The sequence below is a fragment of the Plectropomus leopardus genome, chromosome 9, assembly GCF_026936395.1.
Source record: "Plectropomus leopardus strain MGB_pleo_1.0 chromosome 9, ASM2693639v1, whole genome shotgun sequence".
Classification (NCBI taxonomy): Eukaryota; Metazoa; Chordata; class Actinopteri; order Perciformes; family Serranidae; genus Plectropomus; species Plectropomus leopardus.
In genome coordinates, this window is record NC_142184.1 from 21,159,404 (window position 1) to 21,184,811 (window position 25,408).

Consider the following 25,408-nt stretch of genomic DNA (forward strand, 5'->3'; position numbering starts at 1 on the left):
AACCAAAGGCAGCATGCTGTTTGATGTATGGCACCTGGACCTGCAGTGAATCTGTAGCCTTTGACATTCAGATATCCTGTGACCTGGGTGACTTCACATACATGTTTCATATGTAGTGGGGTGACAGATTTTACAGGCTCACAACTAAAGACACCATAAACTATGTTTAATTTAAATTAATCTAAACTTTTACAAAAACAAATTTTACATGAAGGTAATTCAGAAAGATAATTTCACTAATAACTCACTAATAATGGTAAATATATTAAATGAGATATTTTAACTTTTATTTAGACTTTTTTCTGTGGGTAAGTCATACCAGACATATATTGTTAAAAATCTTTAATATGTCTGGAGAAGATTACAATGAAATCATTACAACAAATTACAATGACATAAAAGCCTCCAACTTTAGATTTGACATATGGTTATGATTTCATAGATGAATGTGATTTGGGAGGCAGATGTATCACCTTTAGAACTGAAAAAAGCCCTCTTTTGGGGCCATGCTCTAAATTCAAAAGGCAGTTGGCCATTTTGATTTTACAATGCAATTTAAGGGTAATTTTTTGTCATTCCCAGGCACAGTCCATCTGTGTTTAAATGAACAGGAGTGGATACAAAAAGATGGATTTATATTCCCTGTGTTTTTACAGTTTTTGTAACCACTGTTTTTCTCACACATCTGTGTCCTATATGTCTTAAGCAAGTGCAAGGATACTGATTGCAAATTAATTAGACTTTTATTTAAATTTCCCATTGCCCAATACAATTCACATTCTGCTCCATTTATCATAAAGGACAAACAATGTTATTTTTGCAAATACATCTTTAATCCGTGTCTTAATATCTGGTATCCTCTACAAAACTGACTTCTTAAAGGTTTTGAGAGTTGAGAGCTGCAGAGCATCACTGCAGATCGAGATTATACGGACTTCAGTGATGATAAAGGATAAGACTGCAGCTCTTTTACAGGTGAATGAGGACAGGTGGTGGAACAAGGAAAATACTTTGTCATGTAACAGAAAATTGCCTCGCTGTGTTCTTGGGGGCAGGCTGAGTCTATTTCCCAAGAGGACTCCTCTTTTTGATCACATGCTCCATGTCGGCGTGTTCGGATGTGTCTAGTTGGATGTCGTACTTGGCCAGGATCTTCATAATGGGCCTGATCTTCAGCCACCACTCGGTCTTAGGGATACGGTGCCTGCAGCAGACAGAGAAGGGATATTATTCAAAGGATATTCACCATTGAACATGTTACTGGTTGCACAGTGAGTCCTATTTAAAAATATGTCTTACTCAAAATCAGTGTCGGCCTTCAGTTCAGTAAGAGGCTGGAAGGTGAGCGCCCGCTTCCTCATCCCCAGCACACAGGCAGAGTCTGGAGTGTTGGCAAAGATACGACCTAAATGACACAGGAGGTGAAACAGTTCAGTTAACGTGACATGTGATGATCATGAAACAGTGATATTAGTTACAATTGGCAGCGGTGTAGGAAGTATTCAGATCCTTAGAAAAACACTTAACCCGAAATGATCAGTTGGGGGTGAATTGTTCCTTTAATTAAAACCAGCAATACCATATTGTAAGAAATTGAAAACTGCATTAAATGTATACTGATGTAAAATACATATGCATTAGCATATTTTTTTCATGTTTTATATGCTGATATCTTACTGTCAACTGTATTTTTAATTATTTCTTTAAATTTTTACTCAGGATTTCACTGAAATTAGATCCCAATGTCAGTGGAATTTACCTGATTAAACAAATATTATACAAAATAATATAAGCTAGAATCAGTAGTAAAAGTACTCTATAATAAGTGAGTGGGACAATGGAGAGTGACTGCATATTATATAATTGGATTATAATTACTGATGCAGCAATGTGTCAGTGCATTTTACTACTAAACTTTAACTACTTCATATACTGTAGCTTGATACAACAATGCATCATATTTTATGAGCTGATCATATTTTTGAGTATAAAACCTTCATTGGCAAGTAACCAGTGATTTCTTAAAATTATTTGTATATGCTCCTACACTTATTTTACATGAAGTTTATAATATTTAAAATGCACTTGTGATATTATATATTTACATTATATGCACGTGTCCTTTATTTTTCATTTTTCATGTAAGCCATTACAGGTTTCTACGACAACCCCACATGTACTTTATATTTATTTATATTTATCTTTATATTTACATGTACTTTATATTTATTTCATGTACTTTGTATTTATATGTGTGAAACAAATACATTAAATTTCAAAAAATTAACTTGTCAATCAATTAAGTGGAATTAAAAACATCGTCCTCTGAAATGTAGTTAAGTTTAAATATATAATGTAAAAGCACTAAAATAGAAAAGCTTAATAGGTACACCTTAAAAATCATACTTGCAGTACTTACATTAAACGTTACATTTCCCCACTGACGATTCATAGAACTAATTTGACTTTAGACCCACGTACCGTGCCTGTAACACTCCTTGAGTTTTTCAGTCAACCACATGACAGTCTTAGCACCCATCTTTGTGCCAAAGTTTCTATCAAAGGGTGTTGGAGTGCCGCCCTGCAGATATTAAAGGTGAGATCATCATCAGTCCAACTGTAAGTTAGCAAAAGGACACAAAATCTGTTCCACGTGACTTGCACGTGTTGCTGCATGAACGGACCTGCTGCATGTGTCCGAGGACATTCTTACGGCAGTCGAAGATGCCTTTGCCCTCCTCTGAGTACAGGTTGAAGATGAAGTCAGTGGTGTAGTTGGCGTTGCAGTTCTCATTCCTAGTGTAGGATGAAAAGTGACACACTATTTTTCTGTTATCTCGAAGGGTATGAAATGACTTACATGCATCCATTTCTATTTTTGCACATATTTTGACTTCATAGCAGAAAAAAAGCTGCAGAGGTGTGTGTCGTAGGTTGTGTTCAAATTGAACATCATACCTCTTATCTCTGGCACCTCTGCTTCACATCCGACTAAAAACCTACCTGAGAATCAAACCTCTCTTCACTGATCCCTTCATCTTCTCCACCAGATGGTCTACGTTCACCTGTAGTACACACAGTCACAATCAGAAGACATTACAGTTGAACAGTTGAGTCTTGAATTAAAAAAAAAAAGGATAGACAGGTCCTGTGATCAGCTCACCTGCAGGTCCTTAATGTTGAATTTTTCCTCATAGACATAGGCGGCATCAGCCCCGGCAGCCAGACCGGCCATGGTGGCCAAGTAGCCGCAGTATCCTCCCATAGTCTCTACGATGAACACACGGCGTTTGGTTCCAGCAGCAGACTGCTTGATCCTGTCACAGGTCTGCAGAAAAGTAACATGGGAGAATTTTTTTATTTTTATTTTTTTGGGTTACATATATGTGAATATATGCTTTAGAGTACTGACAGAAGTGATGGTGTTGAGGGCGGTGTCAGCGCCGATGCTGAAGTCAGAGCCGGGGACGTTGTTGGAGACTGTGGCGGGGATGACCACCATGGGAATGCACATCTCCTCGTATTTCTCTCTGGCCTGAACCAGCTCCAGCCCTCCAACAAAGGCCTGCAGCACGAGAGAAGACAAAGATTTATTTGTCTCATTGTTTTTTGGTGAAGGAAAGATCAGCTTTAAAGGAGAAGAAATGTTATCACGTCTTTTTTTACCTCAAATCCACCGATGATCACCAAAGCGTGGATGCTGTATTTAGCAATGGTTTGGCTGATTTCCTCCAAGAATTTACCTGGCAGAGTTCTTTTGGAGACAAATTACACAGTGAAAAGTGTTGTAGTATTATGACAAAAACAGTTTCACTGGAAAAAGAAAAAACAGTTATGGTTTACCTCTTAGTGCCCAACATGGAGCCTCCTTTCCCAGTCCAACCAGACACTGAAGTCCAGGTGATAGGTTCAATCTGCAGTGAGAAGAAAATACTATCTCAATATATCATATAACAAATATTAAAACCCCCTTACCAATCATGTTGTGCTCCAATGCTATCGTCCTTTAAAAAGAAACAAATTAGGTGCGCCTCTCAGCAGTCTATTTGCTTAATTATCATTTAATTTAATATTTATTTTATTTGTATTGTTGGTTTTAAGTTATCATTGTTTATTGTTCAACTTTTGGTCTTAATTATTACTTAATTAAATTATATTCTATTCCTACTTTTTTAATTTAATTAATTCACATCTCATTAATTCTTACTGGTTGGTTGCGAGTCCTAATGATTTTAATTTTCATTCCCTGCTTCATTTTATCTCACATGCATTATTCATGTGCTTGTTTTAATTATATTTACTTATGTCAATTTTATCTTTACACTTTCCACATAATGTTTGTGCTGCAACTTCCGTGGTAACTCAAACAATGCATGGACTGAAATTTGCTATGTAAATACAGTTTTGCTTTGCTATTTACAGACTATTATCTTAAATGTATGCAGAAAAAAAGTAAAGAAAACCGTAATAGAGGACATGATGTGTTATTATCACCCGACTAGAGTACAGACGTCTGTGATCAGTAAAGGCTAAACATCAACGTACGCCAGCTTTGTATGTTTGATTTACTTTGTTTCTATCTGATAGACAGAAATTTGTTTTACTCAACTCTGTGTACATATTTCACCTGATCATGACAAAAGGAGGTCTGGTACAAAGAGGGGAATGTACTTTTCACTTACTTGTCCGTGAGCCAGACCATCAAAGCCGTCATGGACGGCAAACATGGAGTGACCCTGGATGATTCCCATCCTGACTGCTGAACGGACGGCAGCGTTCATACCAGCGCAGGGAGCACCGACGTTTAAGATGGCAACATTGATGTTGCTCTGGTCAGAAAAGAGAGCAAGAGAATATGACTGAAGAGTTACTGGAGGAAAAGACAACAGTGTAAACATTTAAATAATAATTAATTTCATGTTATCTAGAGTCTGGAAAATATGCGGTTGTTACCTTAGCATCTGGCGGGTTGATGTGAGCGAGCAGCTTGTACGTGTTCCAGTTGTTTTCAAAACTCCTGCACGACATAAATAAAGTTGAATGTTGGTAGTTTGAAGCAATACGTATGTGCTTTCATTTTTAAATATGTGAATGGTGGTATTAATCTCTATCAGTGATAATACCATTGATTTTTTTTAATGATGTTACTTCTTGCTCTGTGTTTTTCTGTTTTATATACTTTGCACTTTAGATTTGTACTTTATTCTGTATGTTTTCTTTCTTCAGTGTATTGTGTTAATATGGAGCCTGGTGAGTGCCGCCAAAATTATTGTTGACTTTTATACTATATAATTAAAGTTAAAGCTAATTTATAAATGAAACAAATTGAAAAAAAGGTATTATAAATTAATTTAAAATCAATCTAAATGATGCATAATAAGCCCATAATAAAAAAAAAGATAATTCAATTTGGCAGGTAATAATTCTGCTTTCTTATTATGTCTTTAAATTTTGAATTAATAATGAACTTTTTTAAAACAATGGATTGATTGAAGTGCTTACTACAATTACACTTGTCTGTATTTAGGAGTAAAATACTCACTTTCCTCTGAGCTTGATGGCATCCTCAAATCTGCCTTCAGCCATGGCAGCAGTCACATCTTTGGTCTGTAGTAAAGTGACAAAGAGCGAGAGAAAAAGAAAGAAAGATGAAGAAACACATACTGTAATGTCAGTGCACAGTCCTCCAGAAACACAGACAAAAAAGTACAGTGACTAAATATTTTTGACGTACCACTTGCACACACTCCATGAGTGGCAATCTGACCGCCTGGTTCCCGGACAGGCTGACCACACAGGCAGGAGTCTCTGGAGTGGCCTCCAGCAGCGCCATCACTGCCTCCACACCCATCCTGCTGCCCTGGACCACACACACACACACACACACACACACACACACAACGAGTTAGATCATCAGGTGTGTGAGGTGTGTTTATATATTTGGTGTTTCATTGAGACACTCACCAGGATTCTGTCGAAGGCAGACGGTGTTCCTCCTCTCTGCACGTGTCCGAGGACAGTGGCGCGAGTATCAAAGCCGAGCCTGTCAGTCACCAGCTGGAGACAAATAACCCCAGCTGTTAGCAGCATGTTATCTGCACACCTCAGAACAATGTTTAAGCACACTGACATCAGAAAGATGGGCTTGCCTTCTTGATTATGTCGGATGTAATCGGTTTGCCATCTCTAGAAATCGCACCCTCAGCCACAATGATCACATTGAGGCGAGAACCTCTGGCTCTTTGCTGCCCAAAAAAACAAAAGAACAAATAAAAATGTCCGTGTGCATTCTGTGTTACATATGTTGCAGTGTTCACACATGATGAGAGCCTCTCTATCAGCAAATAAAGACACACTTACGTCTGTCAGCCTCCTGCACAGGTGGTTCTCCCAGCCTTCATCTGGTGGCATCTCTGGAATGAACACCCAGTCTGCACCGCAGGCCAGGGCCGTCACTAGAGCCAGGTACCTGCAGCCACACACAAGATAAATCCATGTACCCGCAATACCTGCTCCAAACAGGGACAGAGCCAGACCTACATATGTAAAACCTTTGGTGCTCAGCCCAAACTTGGGGGGAGGGGTTGTGTGCATGCTTACTTTGCTTATTATATAAATGCTTATTTTTCCCCATTTACTGCAGCTACAAGCACAATTTTACAAGCCATTTGAGATAACAGAGTGCCTTAAAATCTACACAATTTGGTAAAAACATGAGAGTTGACAGCTGTTGATAGTTGCATCTTGCATCCTTAGTTGATATACTGTGTGCATCCTACTAAAAAACAACTTGTTGAGGTGTGAAATTCAGTCTTTTTTGCCTTTAATTTTGGTAGTTGACAGAAGAGATGTGACAGGAAATGAGGGGAAAGAAAGAAGGGATACAACAAAGATCCCCAGCCAGAATTGAAATGGGGACGTAGCGGGTATAATGTAATGTAGCATTTTAAACCGCTTGGCCACCAGGATGCCCCAAAGATGTTTAAAATATCTGTGATGGTTTTACTGTGTGGATTTGTTTTTCTTCCCTAAACTTAACACGAAAATGCAATTTGCTTGTTTGATGCATGTTAAGATAAACCCTAAGGCATCTCTGTTTTCAAGCATTTAAACCAATGTGAATATGAATTTATGCATATATTGGTGTTTATTATTAAATATGTATATTATGACAAGGAAAACACCTAAAAAAAAGTGAAAAATATTTTGTTTTTGTTTGTATCAGTAGGTGAACATACTCCAGTTAATTGAGAAATATATTCTGTTTTAAACCAATTATATTGCATGTTCACTAATCACTACATACACACACAGATATGTCCCTGTTAATGGACAACATATTCAGACACACACACACGCACATATAAAGACATAGAGACATCCATAAGATACTGACCCACAGTGTCTGCCCATCACTTCCAGGATGAACGTCCTCTGGTGGCTGCAGATTAACAGAGAGCATTTTTTGCAAATAAGAAAAGAAAAATAACAAAAAATATTTAGAATGAGATTTAACAGACAATCAGTTAAACAAAACACATTTACGCTTCTACATGCACTCAAAGTTTTTTACTTGGCCTGATGCTGAATTTAATGATGCTTCACACTTTCTGCATGTCAAATGTTCTTTTCTGCCGCCATGATCATTTCATCCCTGTTGAATACTGAAGCTGATCTCATCCGTCGCTGTGTGCATGGAGGGAGGGCTACAGTAATGTCTGACCTCTGTGCGGTTGTGGTGATGGCATCCACCACCTCGATGATGCGGTGCAGGGCGGAGTCAGTGCCAATGGTCATGTCGGTGCCACAGAAGTCATTGTCGATGGAGCCCACCATGCCCACAATGTTCAGGTGGGAAGATTTCTTGGCTTCTGCTTCTGTGATCTTACCTACATAAAATTAAAAGGACAAAGATAGTAACGTAACGAATTATCAGAAGTCCATTATCCGAATGTTATTAACTCGACAGACAATTACATCACCTGAGTTAATGTGTAAAGTTTTTTTAATGATATTTTCTACATGTTTGTTTTCCTAACTGCTTGTCTGCTTTTTATGTTGTTGTTTCTTGTGTTTGATGGGCCAAAGACAAATTTCTTCCTTTACTCACAGGTGTTATCCCTGCTTTTTGGAGGAACTGTATTTTTACTGAGGTGTGTTTTATTTGTAATTTATTTGCCTCCTGTGAAAGAAGATAGGGTGTGCATTATCAAATTGGGACACCCTTGAAAATGTGCATGGTGGAACAATTTACTGAATTTTCAATATGTCTGAGCTCCAAACATGATACCTTTATATAAATGTCATCTTATTCCAATATGCAAATGAAAAAAAAGAATAATTAAACACAGAATCAATAATTTCATTTCAAACACAATATGTCCTGAGACCACGTTTTTAGAGGCCCCACTGGCAAAATGGGACACCTTTAGTACTAAAATGGGACAACTTATATTCTGATCTAAAAGTCAGAGAGTAATTTCAACATTTAATGTCTTCAATTAACACATAAACCGCTATGCTAGCTAAAACACTACCATGCTAGCTCTTCTTCACAAGAGAAACAAGTAGAGAAATTATATTTGATCCGGTTTAGAAAAATGATTTATCTGAAGATAGCAAGTGTTTTATGATACTAAAAAATAGTTTTCCCCTCTCAAAACGACAAAGGGGAGTGTCCTATCATGTCAGAATGTCCCATCATAACAGTAGGCTACTAGCAAAATGAGACACTATCAAAATACACATTTTACAAAAATATATAATACAAAATATATTGTCATGAAACAGTGAGTATTTGTTTTTAGATATGTGTACCAATTTGTGTATTTCTTGAAAATATGATTAATTGAAAAATTATATTTATATATTTATATAATTGACTGTCCCTTTTTGACAACAGACCTTTTTAAAAAAGCAACAACTTATACTTATATATATATATATATATACTATATTTATTATATTATTTATTATTATTATTATTAAAAAATGTTTTAGTCATGTTTTTGTATTACTATTATGATCTATTATGATACATCTATTACTAATATGATATATATTTTAGTTTAAAATTATTATTATGATTATTATTATTATATTTTTTATTTTATTTAAATTGGCACTCACACTGCAAAAAAACTGTGAAAAAAGTCAGAGGATTATTCACGTTGCTGCGGAGAATGACTGTGCAAAAGTTCAATCCACTGTAATACATCCAAAAGTTGTCAAGATGTTTCACTAAAAGCCAAAATTGTAAACCTCATGGTGGCGCTGCAGGAAAATTCAGTGGTATTTATGCTTTGGGGAGCATGAATGTCTCTTTACCAAATGTAATCTGAATGTATTCAATAGATGTTGGGCATTGAGGCTGAACTATGTATGTATTTAAGGAAAGTGGCTAAAAAGTCCAATGAGGGTACAGCTTTGTGAAGTCACATAATATCCTTCTGATATGATTGGGTGAGGAGACAGAGAGCATTGGCTGAGATTTCGGCACAGCTGAGTGGACGAGGCTGCAGGATTTGACTGACTTCACTCATTATTTTCACAACATTTGTCTCTTTACCAGCTTGGATGAGGTCACGCAGCAGTGCGCTCCAGTCACTCCTGAACTGGTTGGCTCCAGTCAAACTGCCATCGCCTCCGATCACACACAGGTTGGTGATGCCCAGCTTCACAAGGTTACAGGCTGCCTTCATACGACCCTCTCTCGTGCGGAAGTCTTTGCAGCGTGCACTGCCGATCACAGTACCCCCCTGACACATGCAAGGAAAAGATACAGTTACTGAATTATAACCATTTTCTGGCTTTGAAGGATGAAGAATGTAATAATGCAGTGAGCTCTGACATTTAACCTTACAATATTTTCCCTTACTGTTATCCAATATTACCTAAATATTAGGAGGGATGCGAATCAGAGCGACTCATTAAGATGCCTGGAAGTCACATTAAGTGAGCGTACATCATGCTTTGAGTAAATGAAGTAGACACTTCAGAAGTGATATCCTTTAAATTTATCATGGCCCGTCCCCATGCCACTGCTCACTTTCACACACTTCATAAATCTCAGCATCATCATTCCCACTTCACCCGCTAGGACTGAGATGACTGAAGGAAATATGAAACATGCCTCACAGGATTAATGCATCTCAATCATCCTTCAGTTACAGGGACAAAGTCATTTAATGTCATCACTCAAAAATCACATTTCTCGTGTTATCAGCACTTGTGAGGGGGAAGGTCTTTAGTCCAAGTTGAGTATGTGTGTTAAAGGTTAAAGGGTAAATCTGTAGTTGGCAATTTCTATTGAAAAAATAAATAAATAAATAAAAAAAAGAAAAAGAAAAAAATTAAAAAATCATATTCGATCTGCTACTCTGTCACCTTGTAGTAGTTCTGTTGTAGTTCTAATGGCTTTATCTTATGTTATGTATTCTGTGCTTACTATTTTTAAACTTATTTTTATCTTAATTTTAATAGTATTATGAAGTGGGTTTTATTCATACGAAGATGTATTCTATGTACTCTATTCTGATCTTATCTTATTTTTGAATGCAAGTTTCATTATGTCTTTATGTGTTCTATGCCTTTTCATGCACTTGGTGCATGTAATTTCTGTGTTGTGGAGCACATCCCGCTGCATTGCTTGTATGCGAGGTGCTATACAAATAAAGTTTATTATTATTATTATTATTTAATTTAAAACTACCAATCAGCACAGACAAGTCTCTGATTCAGTTGTCAATCAATCTGCTGCTCGTGAGCTGCAGTCAAACTGTTGAACTAGGCAGCACTCTTCAGAAATCAGTCAAGATTCTGTTATTGCATTGCCTGTTTCTCACCTAAAACATTTACAGTGACATATTTTATTGCAGTGTTGAGCAGCAAAATAAGAAAGCTGGATTAGCTGGTTGGCAGTGCTTGGAATATGGCAACTGGGTCTTAAACTTTCTCATCTTACAGCTAAAAATACACTAAAATGTGAGTCTGAAAACATTTGAGATGAGAAATAGGCAATGCAGTCATGTACAGGGAGGGAGCTACAGTGTGCAGACCTTTTTTCATGCTGTTTAATGCTATTTTTTTGCCGAGAACCTGCCTTAAACTGTTTTTGGATGTGAACAGCTGCTTTGGTTTTTTATTTAACAAAATCTTGATTTAATTTTATTAGCGGTGCCTAGTTTGATAGTTTGACCACAGTTCACAAGCAGTGATTGACATGACTTACAGCTGCGTTACAGACTCCTCAGCTCTGATTGGTTGCTGCTGGCAGTCTGATTCTAGTGAATATAATTAGAGGCAGTCGGATGAGGAGGGACATGATTTGTTTGACAGGTCATCTGTCTCATGTATCTTTCAGAGTATAGTAACAGTTTCAGCAAATATAACATTAAGGTATTTCTTTAATAAAAGTTGATGCTTTTACTTAAGATAAAAAGTGTCACGGTCACTCTGCATAATCTATCATATTATCCAAAGTGAAAGGTGCATACATTTGTTATGGAGACACTAAGTAGCTGCTAAACTTTTTAACACCTTCATCTTGTTGGTTTGGCCGCAGAAATCTCTAGCTGGATATCTCAAAGCCTGTGCAAATAAAAACCAAACTATGAGGTGATAGGCTGTCTGCCGAGACATCAGTAGTCTCAGTATTGTCCTTGTGAGGGTAGATTGAGGGTACTGGGGACACTGGAAAAACTAATAAAAGATGAGGAGTGTCTGAAATATGCTCCTAAATGTTTACTTTGTAATACTTCTGACTGTTATTGTTATAGTAAAATTATGTCAAGGGATAATGTGCGATAATGTTCCTCAAAAAGAAGAGAAAGAAAGAAATTCAACATAGCTATCTGAATGACTGAAAACCAGTAAAGATAAGTGAAAGCATTTTCTAATGTGATGATCTGATGCTTTAAAACACAATGAACACTTCTCATGGTTGTTTACTGGGCTGCACGTCACTCACCAGCTGAAGCATCATAGACACACTCTCCCATGTGGCGAGGCGGATGTTGTCTCCTCCATCCACCAGACCCTGGTAGCCCTGCAGGGACACGTTCACACACACTGTGGTTAAATAACAGTTATGCCTGATGCACTGGTTTAATCAGAATCAGTTTGCACATGTAAGGAATTTGTCTTGGTGTTTTGGTTCATAATAACAATGCAAGAGTCAAGAGACATCATAGAAAATAGAATAATGCGCAAGAGAAAATATGGGGAAAAAAGAAAAGGGGAAAATGTATCTGTTTTATCTGTTTAAACCTGCTTAAAAAGCATCTCTCTGTTGTATTTATTTGCAATGTCGTGTCAGTCATTATCTGTATGTAACTCGTACCTCATGAACAAAGTAGACTTTGGCTCCGGTGTAGAGACCGACTCTGACTGTGGCTCTCACAGCAGCGTTCATACCTGAGACACACAAATGACACATGATGACCGAGCTGTGATTTACTCACATTATAAGACACTGTCAGACTCTGTTCGACACTTCCTGTCAGATACCAGCAGCCCAGTTCAGACCTTAACCTTCAAATGACATGACCTGTACACTGGCCGCAGATGAGACAGAAATAGTTCATGGGACTGTATGTCTTGTGTACCATGTCTCTGTGAGCTTGTGTTGTAGCAGGCTGGCGGCTCTTGTTTCATCAGACAGCAGCTGTGGATGGGGGGCGTTTCTCTTCTCCATACCAGAAAAAGGTCAACGCCACTAAAATTAGCCTCAAAGACATTAAAATAAGGGGGCACTTGGGTTGATAACACAAAGGGTTGGAATCAAGTTTGGAGACAGCGATTGCGTAAGAATATGACGTGAGTATGAACATGTTTGCAGGAGATTACTGCCAGTTTACTTTAACAAAGGAGAATAAAGCCTGTATTAGGCATAGGATGATGGAAAATCTCATGATTATCCCGTCCTAAATAATTGCTGTTCAGGATATTATCCTGATATTCATCAAAACATGCTTAAAACTCTTACATAAATATTCTTAAATTTTGTTAAAAAAAAACAAAAACAATATTTTATTGCATTGAAGTTAGGATCAATGTCTGTTTTTTTCAGGCTTTTCAACTATTGGCACGTTATGACGTTTTTTTTTCATTTAAATATTTTTGTTTTTTCTTTTTTTAAAATTGAGTTTCATTAAAAAAGACAGATGAAAGTTTATTGTACAATTATGCAAAGCTTTCTTGGCCCACCCAAACCCTTCTCTCTGCTCTCCACCCCATGGTACAATGCCCCATGAATAATGTAAAATGTAACACTAATGAATAAAATAAAATAAAAATAAATTAAATGCACCATTAGAAAATAAAGACAAATACAATAAATGACATTTAACAATAGTAAATAAGTCAAAAAAAGGAGGCAGAAAAATAAAATTAAAATTATCAAGTAAATTTAAATAAAATGTAACAATAGTAAATAAGTAAAAGGGGGTGGATAAAAATAAAAAATAATAATTTATAGCAAAACTAAAACAATATAAAATGTAACAATAGTAAATAAGTAAAATCTTAATATGAAATTTGCCAATACTTAAGATCTTTTTGCCTTTTTTTAAGTTGCTGTACGCAGTCCATTTTTGCAGTGTCTTTTATTGTTGTTTGCCCAGCAGTCTCTTGGGAGCTGCACGATATGCACGATTATCCCAATAATGGAAATTGTTTTTTAAAACTACAATCTGAGAAAAAATCGAATATCATCACATCCCTATCGTGTATGGTGATCTTAATTATTATACTCTTCTACTGCAACACAATTTACTTTGTGCTTTGGACACTTAAAGCTTTGCTGGATGTGCATTAAACACCAATATTGAGTATTGTGAATCCAAGACGTAACCTTTCTTATGTTTACTGCCAAACATCAATCACCCTCTGACAGCTGGCCTTCAAATCTGGCCTCTGTGACATATTGGAAAAATGTTTCTTGGCCTTTCTCTTCTTTGGCTCCTGATCCTACTTGAGATGTCGTGCAGAGTGGAGCACTAACATGATACTTCACTGGCTCAGAGGAGAAGGCGTCTACAGCTGGTTGGGATTCAGCGTTGTGCTCAGACACATCAGCAGGGAAGATGCTGTTCGGCAGCTTTTACTCCCCTCTGGCTCATTCTGTCTTTTAACAGTTCAAACAAAGCTGTGATGAAATAACAGAGCCCCGTCCCTCTGCTTACCTTGAGCGTCCCCTCCTGACGTCAGCACGGCGATGGAGCGTCCCACCCCCATCGTGGTGGGGTCCATGGTTGGGTGGAGATCCTTGGACATGTTGTCAGAGGACCCGGGGCAGACAGGTGGGCACGATGAAGGGAAAGTAAAAGGAGAAAAAACAGAGCTGCTCTTCCGTCACTCTCTGCTCCTCGGGGGAGGCTCAAGTGAAGGCACAGGCTTTATAGACCACTGTTCCCCGAGCCCCCTCCCACTGAAACCCTCCACCACTCACACACAACTCTACTAAATATACATCAGGCCCACTGACCACCTGCAGCAGACAGTTACACAGGGAAACACAATAAAACGTGACAGCAAACAGTTTGAATGCATTTTAGATGAGTTATTTCCAGCAACACAAAGCAAAAATCAACAAAATGATGAAATGATTTCAAACTTTTTGGTCCATGTTGTCTTTTTTTTTACACATGAAATGAGCTCTTAGCAGCTTCAGCCCCTCAGGACTCCTGAACTCAATGTTTCAATTAAAAGGCAAGTTGGTAAAATCAAAAATCAACACATTTTATATTTTAGTAATCCTATATCCGGGGTTCCTGCAGCTTAACTCAAGGTTGATTTAAGACCTTTTTAATGCTACTCGCAATTGAGTTTAAGAGCAATTTTCTAATGACCAAAACTGAAGAGGGACAATTTTATTTTCTCCAAATGTTTCTTGTAACAGAAAACAAGACTTTTTTTTTTGTCCAGTGAAAACACATGGAAGACAGTGAACATATATAATCATAAAAGTATTTTTTTGGTTTACCAACCATTTTACAATGCAACGTCAAAAAAAAAAAAGATTGATAAAATCCTACTTCACATGCCTGTGCATTTTCAAGACTTTAAGACTGAAAGATTTGTTTGAGTCTATATAATACCAATTTAGGTCTTATTTTTAGAGTAATGAATTCAATGCCTTATGAGACTTTTTAAAACTCCACAGGAACCCTCCCTGTATCATGGCATGTCACAGCTTAGTTTCATGTCATTGTAAAGTGAAATCTTTGGTTCTTTTGAGCAGTTTGTCACACGACATGAATCATTTGTATTATTCTTTGGTCTCTGGGAACCTCATTAACTATTTTTGAAATTTAAGAGAATGCTTCACCAACAAAATGATCATTTGTATATGAGTTTACACAACGTTACACCAACGTTACACTGACTTAGTGAAAAAAAACTATTTTCTGGCATGCCCCCATAGTGAGCAAAGAATCCAAAAACAGGAGAAAATTCAAGCTGAAATGGAGTAAATGGGGGTAGCACTCAACAACAGCGACAAAACATCCATTACAAACTCTTACACAACTCATAATAGTTGAGCAGCTCAAACCAAAAAAAAAAAAAGTATGCTCATTTTCTTAAATTACTCTACAGTCACTATACTGTTGATAAACTATGTGATGAATTGTTTTACCACTAAACCTGACAGTCACTTGTGTGGGTGAAACTCCATACTGGTGACTGACAGTCACTAGTTTTCAATAAAGCAACCATTATCATTACCTGACAGGTAAATGTTCACACTCCTTGCCGACAGTTTGTAACTCAGACTTTAGAAAGCTCCTCCACAACCACAGAAGACATTTTACACCTGTGGGATTTAAACACATTTTGAAATAATTCCAAGAGCTGAAAGAAAAATCATTGCCAAACAGTTACATATATACATTTATTATAAACACTGTACATTACAAACAAACATTTTCAAGATTCTGGTGCTCGAAGTCATTCTAGTTTACTAAAGCTATAACACTGATAAAGTTCGGAGTCTTCATTTAAAACCTTTCAAATCTTTTATTTTTTTCAACATTAAGTTATTGATCCATATTGTAGGCATTGTTTCTAATAGGTGAGCATCTACATTATTAGCAAACATGAATGCCTGAAGTGTAAAAGATACATTATGAAATAACCTTTGTTTTTTTTTTTGAGGCATCTACTGAGATCTGCCAAAAACATTTATAAAACAAAAAGGTTTCTAAAAAAATGATACTAGCAGCGTTCTTTGGACTTGTATTAAGGCTGGCAACAACAGTGTTTGACAAACAAAATCAGTTCCATTAAAAAAGTGTTATCAGTACACCAGAGTGACCGTATCCACTCTGGATATCAACAGTAACATAAATACTCTACTTGTAGTGCAAAGTCATCTCTCCTGCAGTGGAGAGCTGAGTGGAGAGGAACAGTCAGACGAGAGGTCGAAAGCAATTGGAACAAATCTCTGGAAAACAAAACAAAGATAAATATGTAAATTAACTTAACAGAAAATGTGTATGTACATGTTTTAAAGTGCTGTGTTCAACTTAATATGATAACCTTTTAGGCTGCTGCTCCAAACTGTTTTGTCTCATACTGTATTGTAAATTAAATGAATAGCATATTCTGTGAAATAAAAAAATGCACTTCGTTGCTTTCTAAGGGGATAAATACTATTTATAGGTAGTAAATTTGTAAACATGCGTCACACTCAAACCTGCTTAGATTTTTTATGTACAGTTTATTACTGTATCTCTGTACTGAGATAACAGATTAAGTGGTATTCCCTTATTGCCACCAAGAGGTTTACATTTGTGGTTTCAAGTTAAATGTATGAACAACTACTGAATGGTCATGAAAATTGGTTCAGACATTCATGTTTCCCTCAGGATTAACAGGGTTACCACACATTTTCATGGAGACCCAAATTAGTATTAGTATTAGTTCTTTTTTCTTGCCCCACTTGTCTTGTGTTTTTAAAACAAATCAGATTCAAACTCTTATCACACATGATTTCAGAGTCCCACATAATGGCGATTTACAAAATACTTAAGATGTTAATACTTAATAATACTTAATACTTTCAATACTTAAGAAAAAAAAATTGCCCAAAATGTTTAAGTTTCTATAAAAATCGCCAAAACTATCCGCAACATGATGGCGATGGGTGATTTACAAAGAAAACATGCCTTTCAAAGTGTAAGGGAAAAAATTTGCCCCAAATTTTTGTAAGTCTCTATAAAAATCGTTAAAACATTTTAGAGACACATGCTTCCCAAATCTGTATTCTTAAAAAAAACCTAATTAAGAACTCACCCAAAAATTGTTTTTCTATTGAAAACATTGGCATATTAGCATAAACATTAACATATTAGAGCTAAGTTATGTTGTTCTTTGTTATGTTAATGATTAATGTCTTTTTTTGGGGGGGCTTTTATTGCCTTTAATTGACAGGACAGTGTGAGTGTCAAAGGGGGAGAGAGAGGGGGAAACATGCAGCAAAGGGTCAAGGCTGGATTCAAATCCGCGGCCGCTGCGGCGAGGACGAGGATGGGGCGCCGCTCTATTCACTGAGCCACCAGGCGCCCCATGATTAATGTAATTTGATGTATTACACACAACACAGTTCCATGATTTTTCCAAAACTTTCAATGATTTGTATATTTCCATTACTTTTCCACACCTGGAAAATGCAATTGTGAAATTCAATGACTTTTCCAGGTTTTCCATGACCTTGGGAATCCTGGATTTATTATAGTAACTTTTTATTGAGTGTTCAACTTTTCATTGAGTGCCATCATCTCATCATGGAGAGTCTGTTGCAGCTCTGCTTTGCTCTCTGCTACAAGCATGTTTACATGTGTTGTGATCCCACCTATGAAGGCTCATAATGATATCTGAATAATGCACCCTTTAAATAGCAGGAATATTCTCCAGCATTATGACTTATGACCAAGCTTTTGTTGGCCAATAGTACAATCACTTTCTGCTGCCTCAAAATAGCAATAAGCCAACTACTACCCTGACCACAGCTCATTTCAAGACCTATAGATGGGAGCACTTTGTTAATGACTTAACACAGGCTCTGGCTGTGAAAAAGACAACTGCATCAGTCTTAAACTAGCTATGACAGCTGTGCTGCGCTGTGTTAAAACTTATTGTTTTTTGCAATATATACTGTTTTATAACATTTTGCATAGATAAAAATTTTTGTCAGTTAGTCAGAAAAAATAGCAATTTGAATAATGGTGAGTCATTTGTCCTTTCATACACTTATTGTTAAAAAAAATGGATAATCAATTTTCATATATCACACCAGTGATTTAATAAAAAATGCTTAACGTAGCACTTTAACTACATCTTTTCTATACGTGCACAGTCAGTGGTGTACTCACAGAGGACTCCTCCAGGTGCAAGATGGAGGCCAGCGGGTTCCCACAGCGGGGCCGAGGGGGGAGAAACCCGGGAGCAGCCAGGACAGGCACCGTGGTGTAGGAGGCCACCTCCTCGTCCATAAGAAGCTCCTCCAGAGGAGGAAGACGCTTACGAAGCATCGCCACTGCAGGACTCAGAGAGCAAGTCTTCTGAACAGTGACGTCTGTAATAGAAAAAGTCGCACTTTAAAAAGACATTTACAGTCACAAGTAAGGACAATGTCCATTGTGTGTGTGACACTTTAAGATTAATGACGAGGAGACGTGAGAGTTACCTCTGTGCAGACTCTGAACAGAAGGGTTGATCTGACAGGTTGACACAGACGACACCTCTTCATGAACCGGCAGCACCGGGACATGCTGCTCTTGACGGGCTGAGCTCTCCTGCTTGTCAAAACGAGGAGCTCTTAACAGCGTTTTGCCGGTTGAGAAAAAAATGACAGACTCTCTTTGTGGTGCTTGGAAGAATGGCTGTCCTCCCACAGTCCTCTGCTCCTTCTCCTCTTTATCCTCATCACTGTTTGACCTGCTCAGCTCTACCTTTTCTTGACAGTGGGATTTAGTCTGGAGGAGTGAGGGATGACACCAAACGGCATACAGTGATTTTACATTACATTTCAAATAAATAACAAGAACTTAATTGAACACAGATCTCAGTTCAGTTCTTACAGTTGTGGCTGGAGCTTGGAGCTGCTCTGGTCGCGTCTCAGGATCTTTGTCCATCACATTCGTGCAATGCTCGTCTTCCTGATCGTCAAATAATCTCTGGACAATTGTCTGCTAACGAGCATGTAAAAAAATATGTGCTGAGACGGTTGTTGTATCAAGCTACTGCATAATGTTATACATGCTTTTTGTTTTGGAATGCATTTTACTGTAGTTATTCCATAATAAAGGGTCTCCATTAATGCAACAGCTGTGCAGCATCATCACCATTATTCAAATTTCAGCTGATTGTGCAAAGCAGTAAACTGGGGGTGCAATGCATATGTTTGCACTGCTGTAGAAGAGGCCCTGACTGTCTATGAAGACTCATCTTTTAATTCCTAAATTGTTGCCTCCATTGAAGATCAACAAGTGATGAAGCCTTTGTTGTAGCTGCCTGAAATTTATTGAAAATCCTGTAAACAACAATATTTTACTCTGGCTTTGACTTTGCCTGAAATCTTATCTGCACATACAGATTGTGTTTACTCAAACAGAATTGTATAAAAGCTTTTCTACACGCATAATAAAATTGACATGATTTCCTGCTCTCACCTCCTGGTGCAGCTGAAGGTTGGTTTTGCAGCTCCGCAGCCCGGGAGTGCCAGCGTAGGGTGACTTTTGTGTCGACAGATGCCATTTCTGGAAACAGCAGCGTGGTGAGATAAGGGAGTGGCGGCGAGGAACACCTCGTAACCAACAGTCAGAGCGGATACATGTATACTAACCATGGCAGACAGCGGCTGATGCCTGGTGTTGCGGACCCTCTGTGGAGTCCATTTCTTCAGCGGACTCTCTCTGAGTGCTATTGCTGAGGATAAAACAGCAGCGTCACGTCAGGGAAAAAGGACAAGGAGATAAGGATGCATTAGGTTTCATAAGATAACAAAAACAACGATTCTGCATCTTACCTATTGCTCCTCCGTTCGCCTCTGCAGGATTCTTTCTGACCGGCACTCTCTGAGCCTGACAAGGAAGCAACGCAGAAAATGAAAGTGTGTTTGTGTTACAAAAGCAATGTCATAAAATGAAAAAAATGAGCTGAACTGGAAACAAATTTAACATGCACACACTGTGTAGATAGAAGTGCCTCTGCCTGAGGGACAGACAGAGGTTCGGGGTGTGGCACCCACAGGCCCTCCACACTTCACTCCCTCGTTCTGCAGGATGCTTTGCAGCGCAGCGGGGTCCGGCGAGAACTGCACCGACTTTATTGATCCTGTAACATTAAATTCATATTCAACTGACATGCAACAGCCAAATAACTGCATTGTCTGTCATCTAATCTTGTTGTATGGATGTTCCTGATGACTCATTTTCATGACGTTTAAACAGAAGTTTAAAATTCGACTATTGGACTCGTCTAAAAGTTGGCAAATATTCAGAGAACTTGAGCACAATATAATCTTTAAAATTTAATTTAATCCCTTTGAACATTAACCCAAAAAAAATCATATATTTTAAGAGCCATTGTGTGGCACTGTGCACCGTGCATTATGAATACTGCACATTATTCTACAAAACATGAAAACTACATAAAAGCTATCAGTAACATTAATAAAAACAATATTCTTTAGGAAAATAAATCTTTAGTAAACGTGCCTGATTATATCAGCAACATCTAATCTTAATATGAAGTTTTACTCACTAGTATTTCTGATGATGACTAGCAAGGATAGAAATGTTTAATGGACTAGTCTGCTTAGCACACACATCATTACTTTATATATAATGTAACCAGTTTTACAAGTACTGAAATTAGCTTGCTTCTTTTTGTTTCTTGTTGACACAGGACATCACTTCAGGTTCTTTAAACTTGTATCTGCATTTTTTGGACAACCTAAAGTAATAGCTGTGCAATTTGGAAAACATGCTCATTAGCTTTCTTGCGGAGTTCTCATGTTTATATGCTTAATTGCCATTTCTATTTGAGCTTGACTCTGTTGTATTTTATATCTTTTTATCTCCTACTTAGATCAACGTTTCTTGAAAATCTGTTCTATAAATAAACGTGACTTGACTTGAGAGCAAGCAGACAGTTAGCTTAGCTTGGCACAAAGACTGGGGACTGAATAACAGCTAGTCAGACTCTGCAAAGGTAACAAAACCAAGCTGTCAAGAGGAATGAAAATACCGAACACAGCACCGAAAAAAAAGCAAATAAAGCGAGGTGAAACACCAAGCGGACAAAGCTTGCTCCAAAACAAGACAAAGTCTGGGGTTGACTTTCTCTGGTGATAGTGTTTCCAAACAGTAACCTACAATTCCTGCATAGATGGAGGTTTAATGTTTGTAAAACTTTGCAAATCAAGAGCAGTGATTTTTAGATTTATTCGGACGTGATGTCTATGAGCAAAGCAGGAAAATGCAGGCGGGGAAAATGGGAGACAAACTAATGTTCAAGTGCAGCAGGCCACACACAGTTACCTTTGACCAGAGCCAGGCTGGCTAATTCCACCTCTAACTCCCTTTAGCTCAGTGCAACAAAGTGAAATAAGAGTATAACCCAAAATGTCAAACTATTAATTTCACAAAAAAAAGCAGGGCATCCCTGCATAATCATAATGGTACCAAGACATTGTTTCACAATTCTGTAACTGGTTTGACTCGAATGGAAGGAGAAGATATTACATTTCTAATGTTACTCTGGTGTGATCACGTACTGTATGTGCAGGTATGCATTATGTTTCTGATCTCTTGCTCACCTGTGGTGGGTCTAGCTTTCTGCCGACTCTTCATGATAGACACTCGCTGGGGCTGCAAACAAGAGAAGTACCAGTAAATGATTATTAATACAAATCTGAAAGATTTATATCATTAAAACCCTGAAATAACTATTCAGACAAAACTAAACATTCAAAATGTCAATAACAACCCGGCAGTTAAAGAGTAGGGACCAAAAGACATTGTGAAAGGAGGGAGTAAACAACAAAACAAACTCACCAGATAGTTATAGGCTTTGGAGTGTGGAGTCGCAGACCCCAGACCTGTAGCACTTACTCCTTCGTTGCGGAGGATACTGAGCAAAGCCGCGTGATCAGACTGGAAGTTCTCCCCTTTGTCTGAAATGTATAAGAAACACTGTTAACCACTATTATCATGGAAAAATAAGTGAGCAATGTAGTCAACAAGGTAAAAATACTGCATTGTTTATCTTTAATAATGAGCAACAATTGTGTTGTTGTGCAGGGAAGATATTCTATGGAGAAATGCAGTTGTTGTGGCAGTATTAAAAATGTCCAATTAGTGTACGTAAAAACAAATTAAACAGACATTTAAATCTAAACCCATATTCAAAAGTGTTCTGTTGCTCCATTTATTTAATCTACCCTCATTCATAAAAATGAGGTGGACAAAACAATAGAACTTTTTGTGAGTATAACAAAATCCGAAATAACAAACTAAACTCTTCAAAACTACTAAATAGTCGAATCATACCTCTCTAAATCCAAAACAAACTGAACATTTATTTACATTTATTGCAGGACTGTTTGTATTCGATTGCATTGGTTTTAGCCAAGTATACCTTATAAACTGGCAACTGAGTACATGAACGAATGAGTCAACACAGATGCAAATAGGACACAAATATATTTTGTAATATTGGCACAACACAAATGGAATTTTAATGTTTAAAACGTACACATTTAACTTACCGGTTGAATTGCCCTGTGTTGTCAGTTGCATGTTTTGGCTAGCCTGGGATGTCTTGGCTGGATCTTTGAGACTAAGCAGGCTCATGTTATCCAAAAAGGCGTCTGCATTAACAGCAGGCTGTGCAGAAGGAGCGGTGCTGGTCTGATGCATGACATTATTAGGAACAGATGATAAAGAATTGGACAAAGTGGCTGAAGTCTTAAATGTGTTGGAAGGCCCAGACTGCCCTGATAGCTTGGATGTATCCTCTGGTACCTTTTCATTTGACTTCCCTGTGCCATCAGTTGAGTCCACATTGCGGTTTAACATAGCTGGATTTTTAGTCGGTTTTGCAGTTATGTTTTGGGTTTTTAGACGAGCATTGCATACATTCCTGTCAGGTTGGACAGCGTGAGTGCCAGTCCTTGATTTTGAAACGGTGAGGGGCTGCTGATGTTCAGTGGCTACTCTTAAGCTCTTGGGCTGAGACAGGTTGAAAGGTACAGGCCTGGTGCATGGCTTTTTATTCTTGGTTTTCCCCTGCAAGAAAATAATAAGGTATTAAGAACATGAGATTCATCTGATGAAACAGAAAACATTTAAGTCTGCGGTGCAGAAAGAAGGCACTTACAGCCAAAGGTTTCTCCTCCCATCTGCAGTGAGACTGACTGAAGTCAGACGGAGTCTGGAGATGAAGGGACTTTGCAAGCACCGGGAGCCGACTTACACCCAGTCGCACAGGCGCCTTCCTAACTATTTCTACGTTTCCTGGATCCTGGTTCTCAATATTCTGGTTTGCAAGGTGAGGTGCGGAGAGCGGTTTGAAGGGCTTTGGGTGTGCTGGCATTTTGTTATGTTCATTCTTTGTTCTGTGTAGAGAAAATCCGTCAGTTGCAAAATAACAAGTAAGATAAGATTATCTCTGCTATTTGCAACACTACAGCAGCAAAGAGATAATTCAAACAGGAAGCATCAGTAAAAAAAACACAAAGCAAAGCAATAAGTACATAATGGTTAAAAAAACGAAAAAAACAACCCAAGATCAGCATAATAAGCAAACCGTAAAAAAAGAGCAATATGATAAGTAAACAATAAAAAAATAGCAATATGATAAGTTAACAGTAAAAAAGCAGAATTTACATTATTGCACATTTCAAGTGTAGATATTGCACAGTTGGTATGCAGTAATATTGTACATGAGTGATGATTGATTGTCAATAGTCAGTTTTCATATGTGTGGTCTACTGGGAGCAGAGTTGGTTGTACAGTCTGACAGCAGCAGGAAGGAAGGACCTCTAGTATGCAACTACAGCTAAACATTGTTTGATTTATTTTTGTTTTTTTATTGCCAATTTCTAAGTTTCAGTAACAGTGCCAAAACAAATTTTGCGGCCTTAGTTTGAGATATATAAATGTCTTTCTCTTCAACAAAAGAAGCCAAAGTTCTTGAATGTTGAATTCCAAAATACAGGCAGCCATACAAATACTTTGCCTCAATAAAATTCAGTCAAAAGCAGGCACAAATTTTGATTTAAGTAGGAACTGTCTGATCAGACAATAAGTGAACACGATTAAAAGGTTTTCATATCCAGCCTTAAAGGCAAGACAAAATAAACTGGAAAAAAATGTCTGGTACTTCATGAATAGTCTTACCTCATTAGATTACTGTGTATTTTGTTCTCACTTTGCGGACGAAGGACTGGAGAAGAGTCCATGATGATAACAATGTGTGAAGAACAACTAGAGGAGCAACAGATGGCAAACACAAACGAGCAACCAAGCATGAAACACTTTAAAAGCTAACAAAACTGTATAAGGATGGTCAAAACACTTAATCATGCAGCCGCAAAAACATTAGATCCATTTCAAAGTTTTAACAATTTAACCGCTATTGAGTGAGAAGCAACAAAAACAAGCATTCAGCTTAAAGCTCTAAGCAGACAAATACCTCCACACGCAGGAAAAAACATTAACCAGGCAGTAAATAATGACATTTATTTCCCTGATCAATGGAGCACATAGTTTAAAGGTGCAAGCTAACGTGTTAATTAGGCACCATTAAGAGGAGCAGATTAGCTTTAACCCGAGCAGAGGGCTAACTGTAGCTGCTAAATGTTGAAGTCTTTTCTCGTTAGCACATGCTACATACGCACCTGGAGCCGTTTATTGCATACGTAACGTGCTTAAAAATACAAAATAGCCTCTGTTACTTCCTTCTGTACTTCCAGTAGAGTCGTTTATGTATAATTAAGTCCAATTTTGGTACTTTTGCGGGCGTTTGCGTAGATTTAAAGATCCCTTGTTGTGTCCTTTCTCCCCGCAGTTGGCTGTCAACTTCCTGGACTCGCAGCAGTTTGTAAAAAGCGCGCTTCGCCATTGGTCGCAAGAGGAAGCTGTACCAACCAATGGCTGCGCGCACTTTGGTCATGACGATATCGTTGACCAATAGGCAACGGATCTTTGTAAACAGCTCCATAGCAACGACGCGAAAGTTGTTTTACCACGTGATTGCCTTTTGCCGCGGCCTCCGAATAGAATAGAATAGAAAAGAATGGCACTTTAATGTCTAATTTTAGGGACTGTTCGTTATTCATGAGGGGGAGAGGTGTTGCAAAATGTGTGTATGTGTATATATGAATTTATTTTACCTTTAA

At 37.8% G+C, this 25,408-nt stretch overlaps 2 protein-coding genes across 4 annotated transcripts; both read right to left on the reverse strand.

Annotated features, from left to right (window-relative positions):
- Positions 1–724: 724 nt before the first annotated feature.
- LOC121946726 (ATP-dependent 6-phosphofructokinase, muscle type) lies at positions 725–14,389 on the reverse strand. Its single transcript, XM_042491450.2, has 22 exons — positions 14,184–14,389; positions 12,341–12,414; positions 11,969–12,046; positions 9,569–9,758; positions 7,724–7,889; positions 7,397–7,441; positions 6,361–6,469; positions 6,150–6,245; positions 5,965–6,057; positions 5,735–5,860; positions 5,543–5,607; positions 4,954–5,017; positions 4,683–4,829; positions 3,844–3,914; positions 3,667–3,754; positions 3,413–3,565; positions 3,164–3,328; positions 3,004–3,065; positions 2,685–2,796; positions 2,482–2,581; positions 1,300–1,405; positions 725–1,204 (listed from the first exon to the last, which is right to left on the reverse strand). Exons 1-22 carry the CDS (start codon positions 14,272–14,274, stop codon positions 1,063–1,065), a joined length of 2,343 nt encoding a protein of 780 aa, XP_042347384.1. The 5' UTR covers positions 14,275–14,389; the 3' UTR covers positions 725–1,062.
- Positions 14,390–15,878: 1,489 nt separating this feature from the next.
- Positions 15,879–25,123, reverse strand: troap (trophinin associated protein). Of its 3 annotated transcripts, none has more exons than XM_042492009.2 (14): positions 24,908–25,123; positions 24,408–24,494; positions 23,386–23,623; positions 22,775–23,294; positions 22,062–22,180; positions 21,824–21,875; positions 20,192–20,337; positions 20,030–20,084; positions 19,847–19,929; positions 19,674–19,760; positions 19,083–19,190; positions 18,689–18,977; positions 18,375–18,577; positions 15,879–16,444 (listed from the first exon to the last, which is right to left on the reverse strand). In XM_042492009.2, the coding sequence occupies exons 2-14, from the start codon at positions 24,467–24,469 to the stop codon at positions 16,370–16,372; spliced, it is 2,037 nt and encodes a 678-aa protein (XP_042347943.2). In that variant the 5' UTR covers positions 24,470–24,494; positions 24,908–25,123; the 3' UTR covers positions 15,879–16,369. The 3 variants fall into 3 exon arrangements, with proteins under 3 accessions (XP_042347943.2, XP_042347942.2, XP_087938333.1); XM_042492008.2 differs by having other exon boundaries at positions 19,083–19,193; XM_088082207.1 differs by lacking the exon at positions 24,908–25,123 and having other exon boundaries at positions 19,083–19,193; positions 24,408–24,553.
- Positions 25,124–25,408: the final 285 nt, after the last annotated feature.

What these genes read in the sequence shown, in the direction of transcription:
- troap (XM_088082207.1), bottom strand. Translation starts at nt 24,538, where the DNA reads ATGCTTGGTTGCTCGTTTGTGTTTGCCATCTGTTGCTCCTCTAGTTGT. An exon ending in TCCAAGCTCCAGCCACAACT is followed by an intron (nt 18,978 to 19,082) that starts GTAAGAACTGAA and finishes TCACTCCTCCAG; the next exon opens with ACTAAATCCCACTGTCAAGA. An exon ending in TGCACCTGGAGGAGTCCTCT is followed by an intron (nt 16,445 to 18,374) that starts GTGAGTACACCA and finishes TTTGTTTTCCAG; the next exon opens with AGATTTGTTCCAATTGCTTT.
- LOC121946726 (XM_042491450.2), bottom strand. Translation starts at nt 14,274, where the DNA reads ATGTCCAAGGATCTCCACCCAACCATGGACCCCACCACGATGGGGGTG. An exon ending in TCCATGTTGGGCACTAAGAG is followed by an intron (nt 3,755 to 3,843) that starts GTAAACCATAAC and finishes TGTCTCCAAAAG; the next exon opens with AACTCTGCCAGGTAAATTCT. An exon ending in TGATCATCGGTGGATTTGAG is followed by an intron (nt 3,566 to 3,666) that starts GTAAAAAAAGAC and finishes CTCGTGCTGCAG; the next exon opens with GCCTTTGTTGGAGGGCTGGA.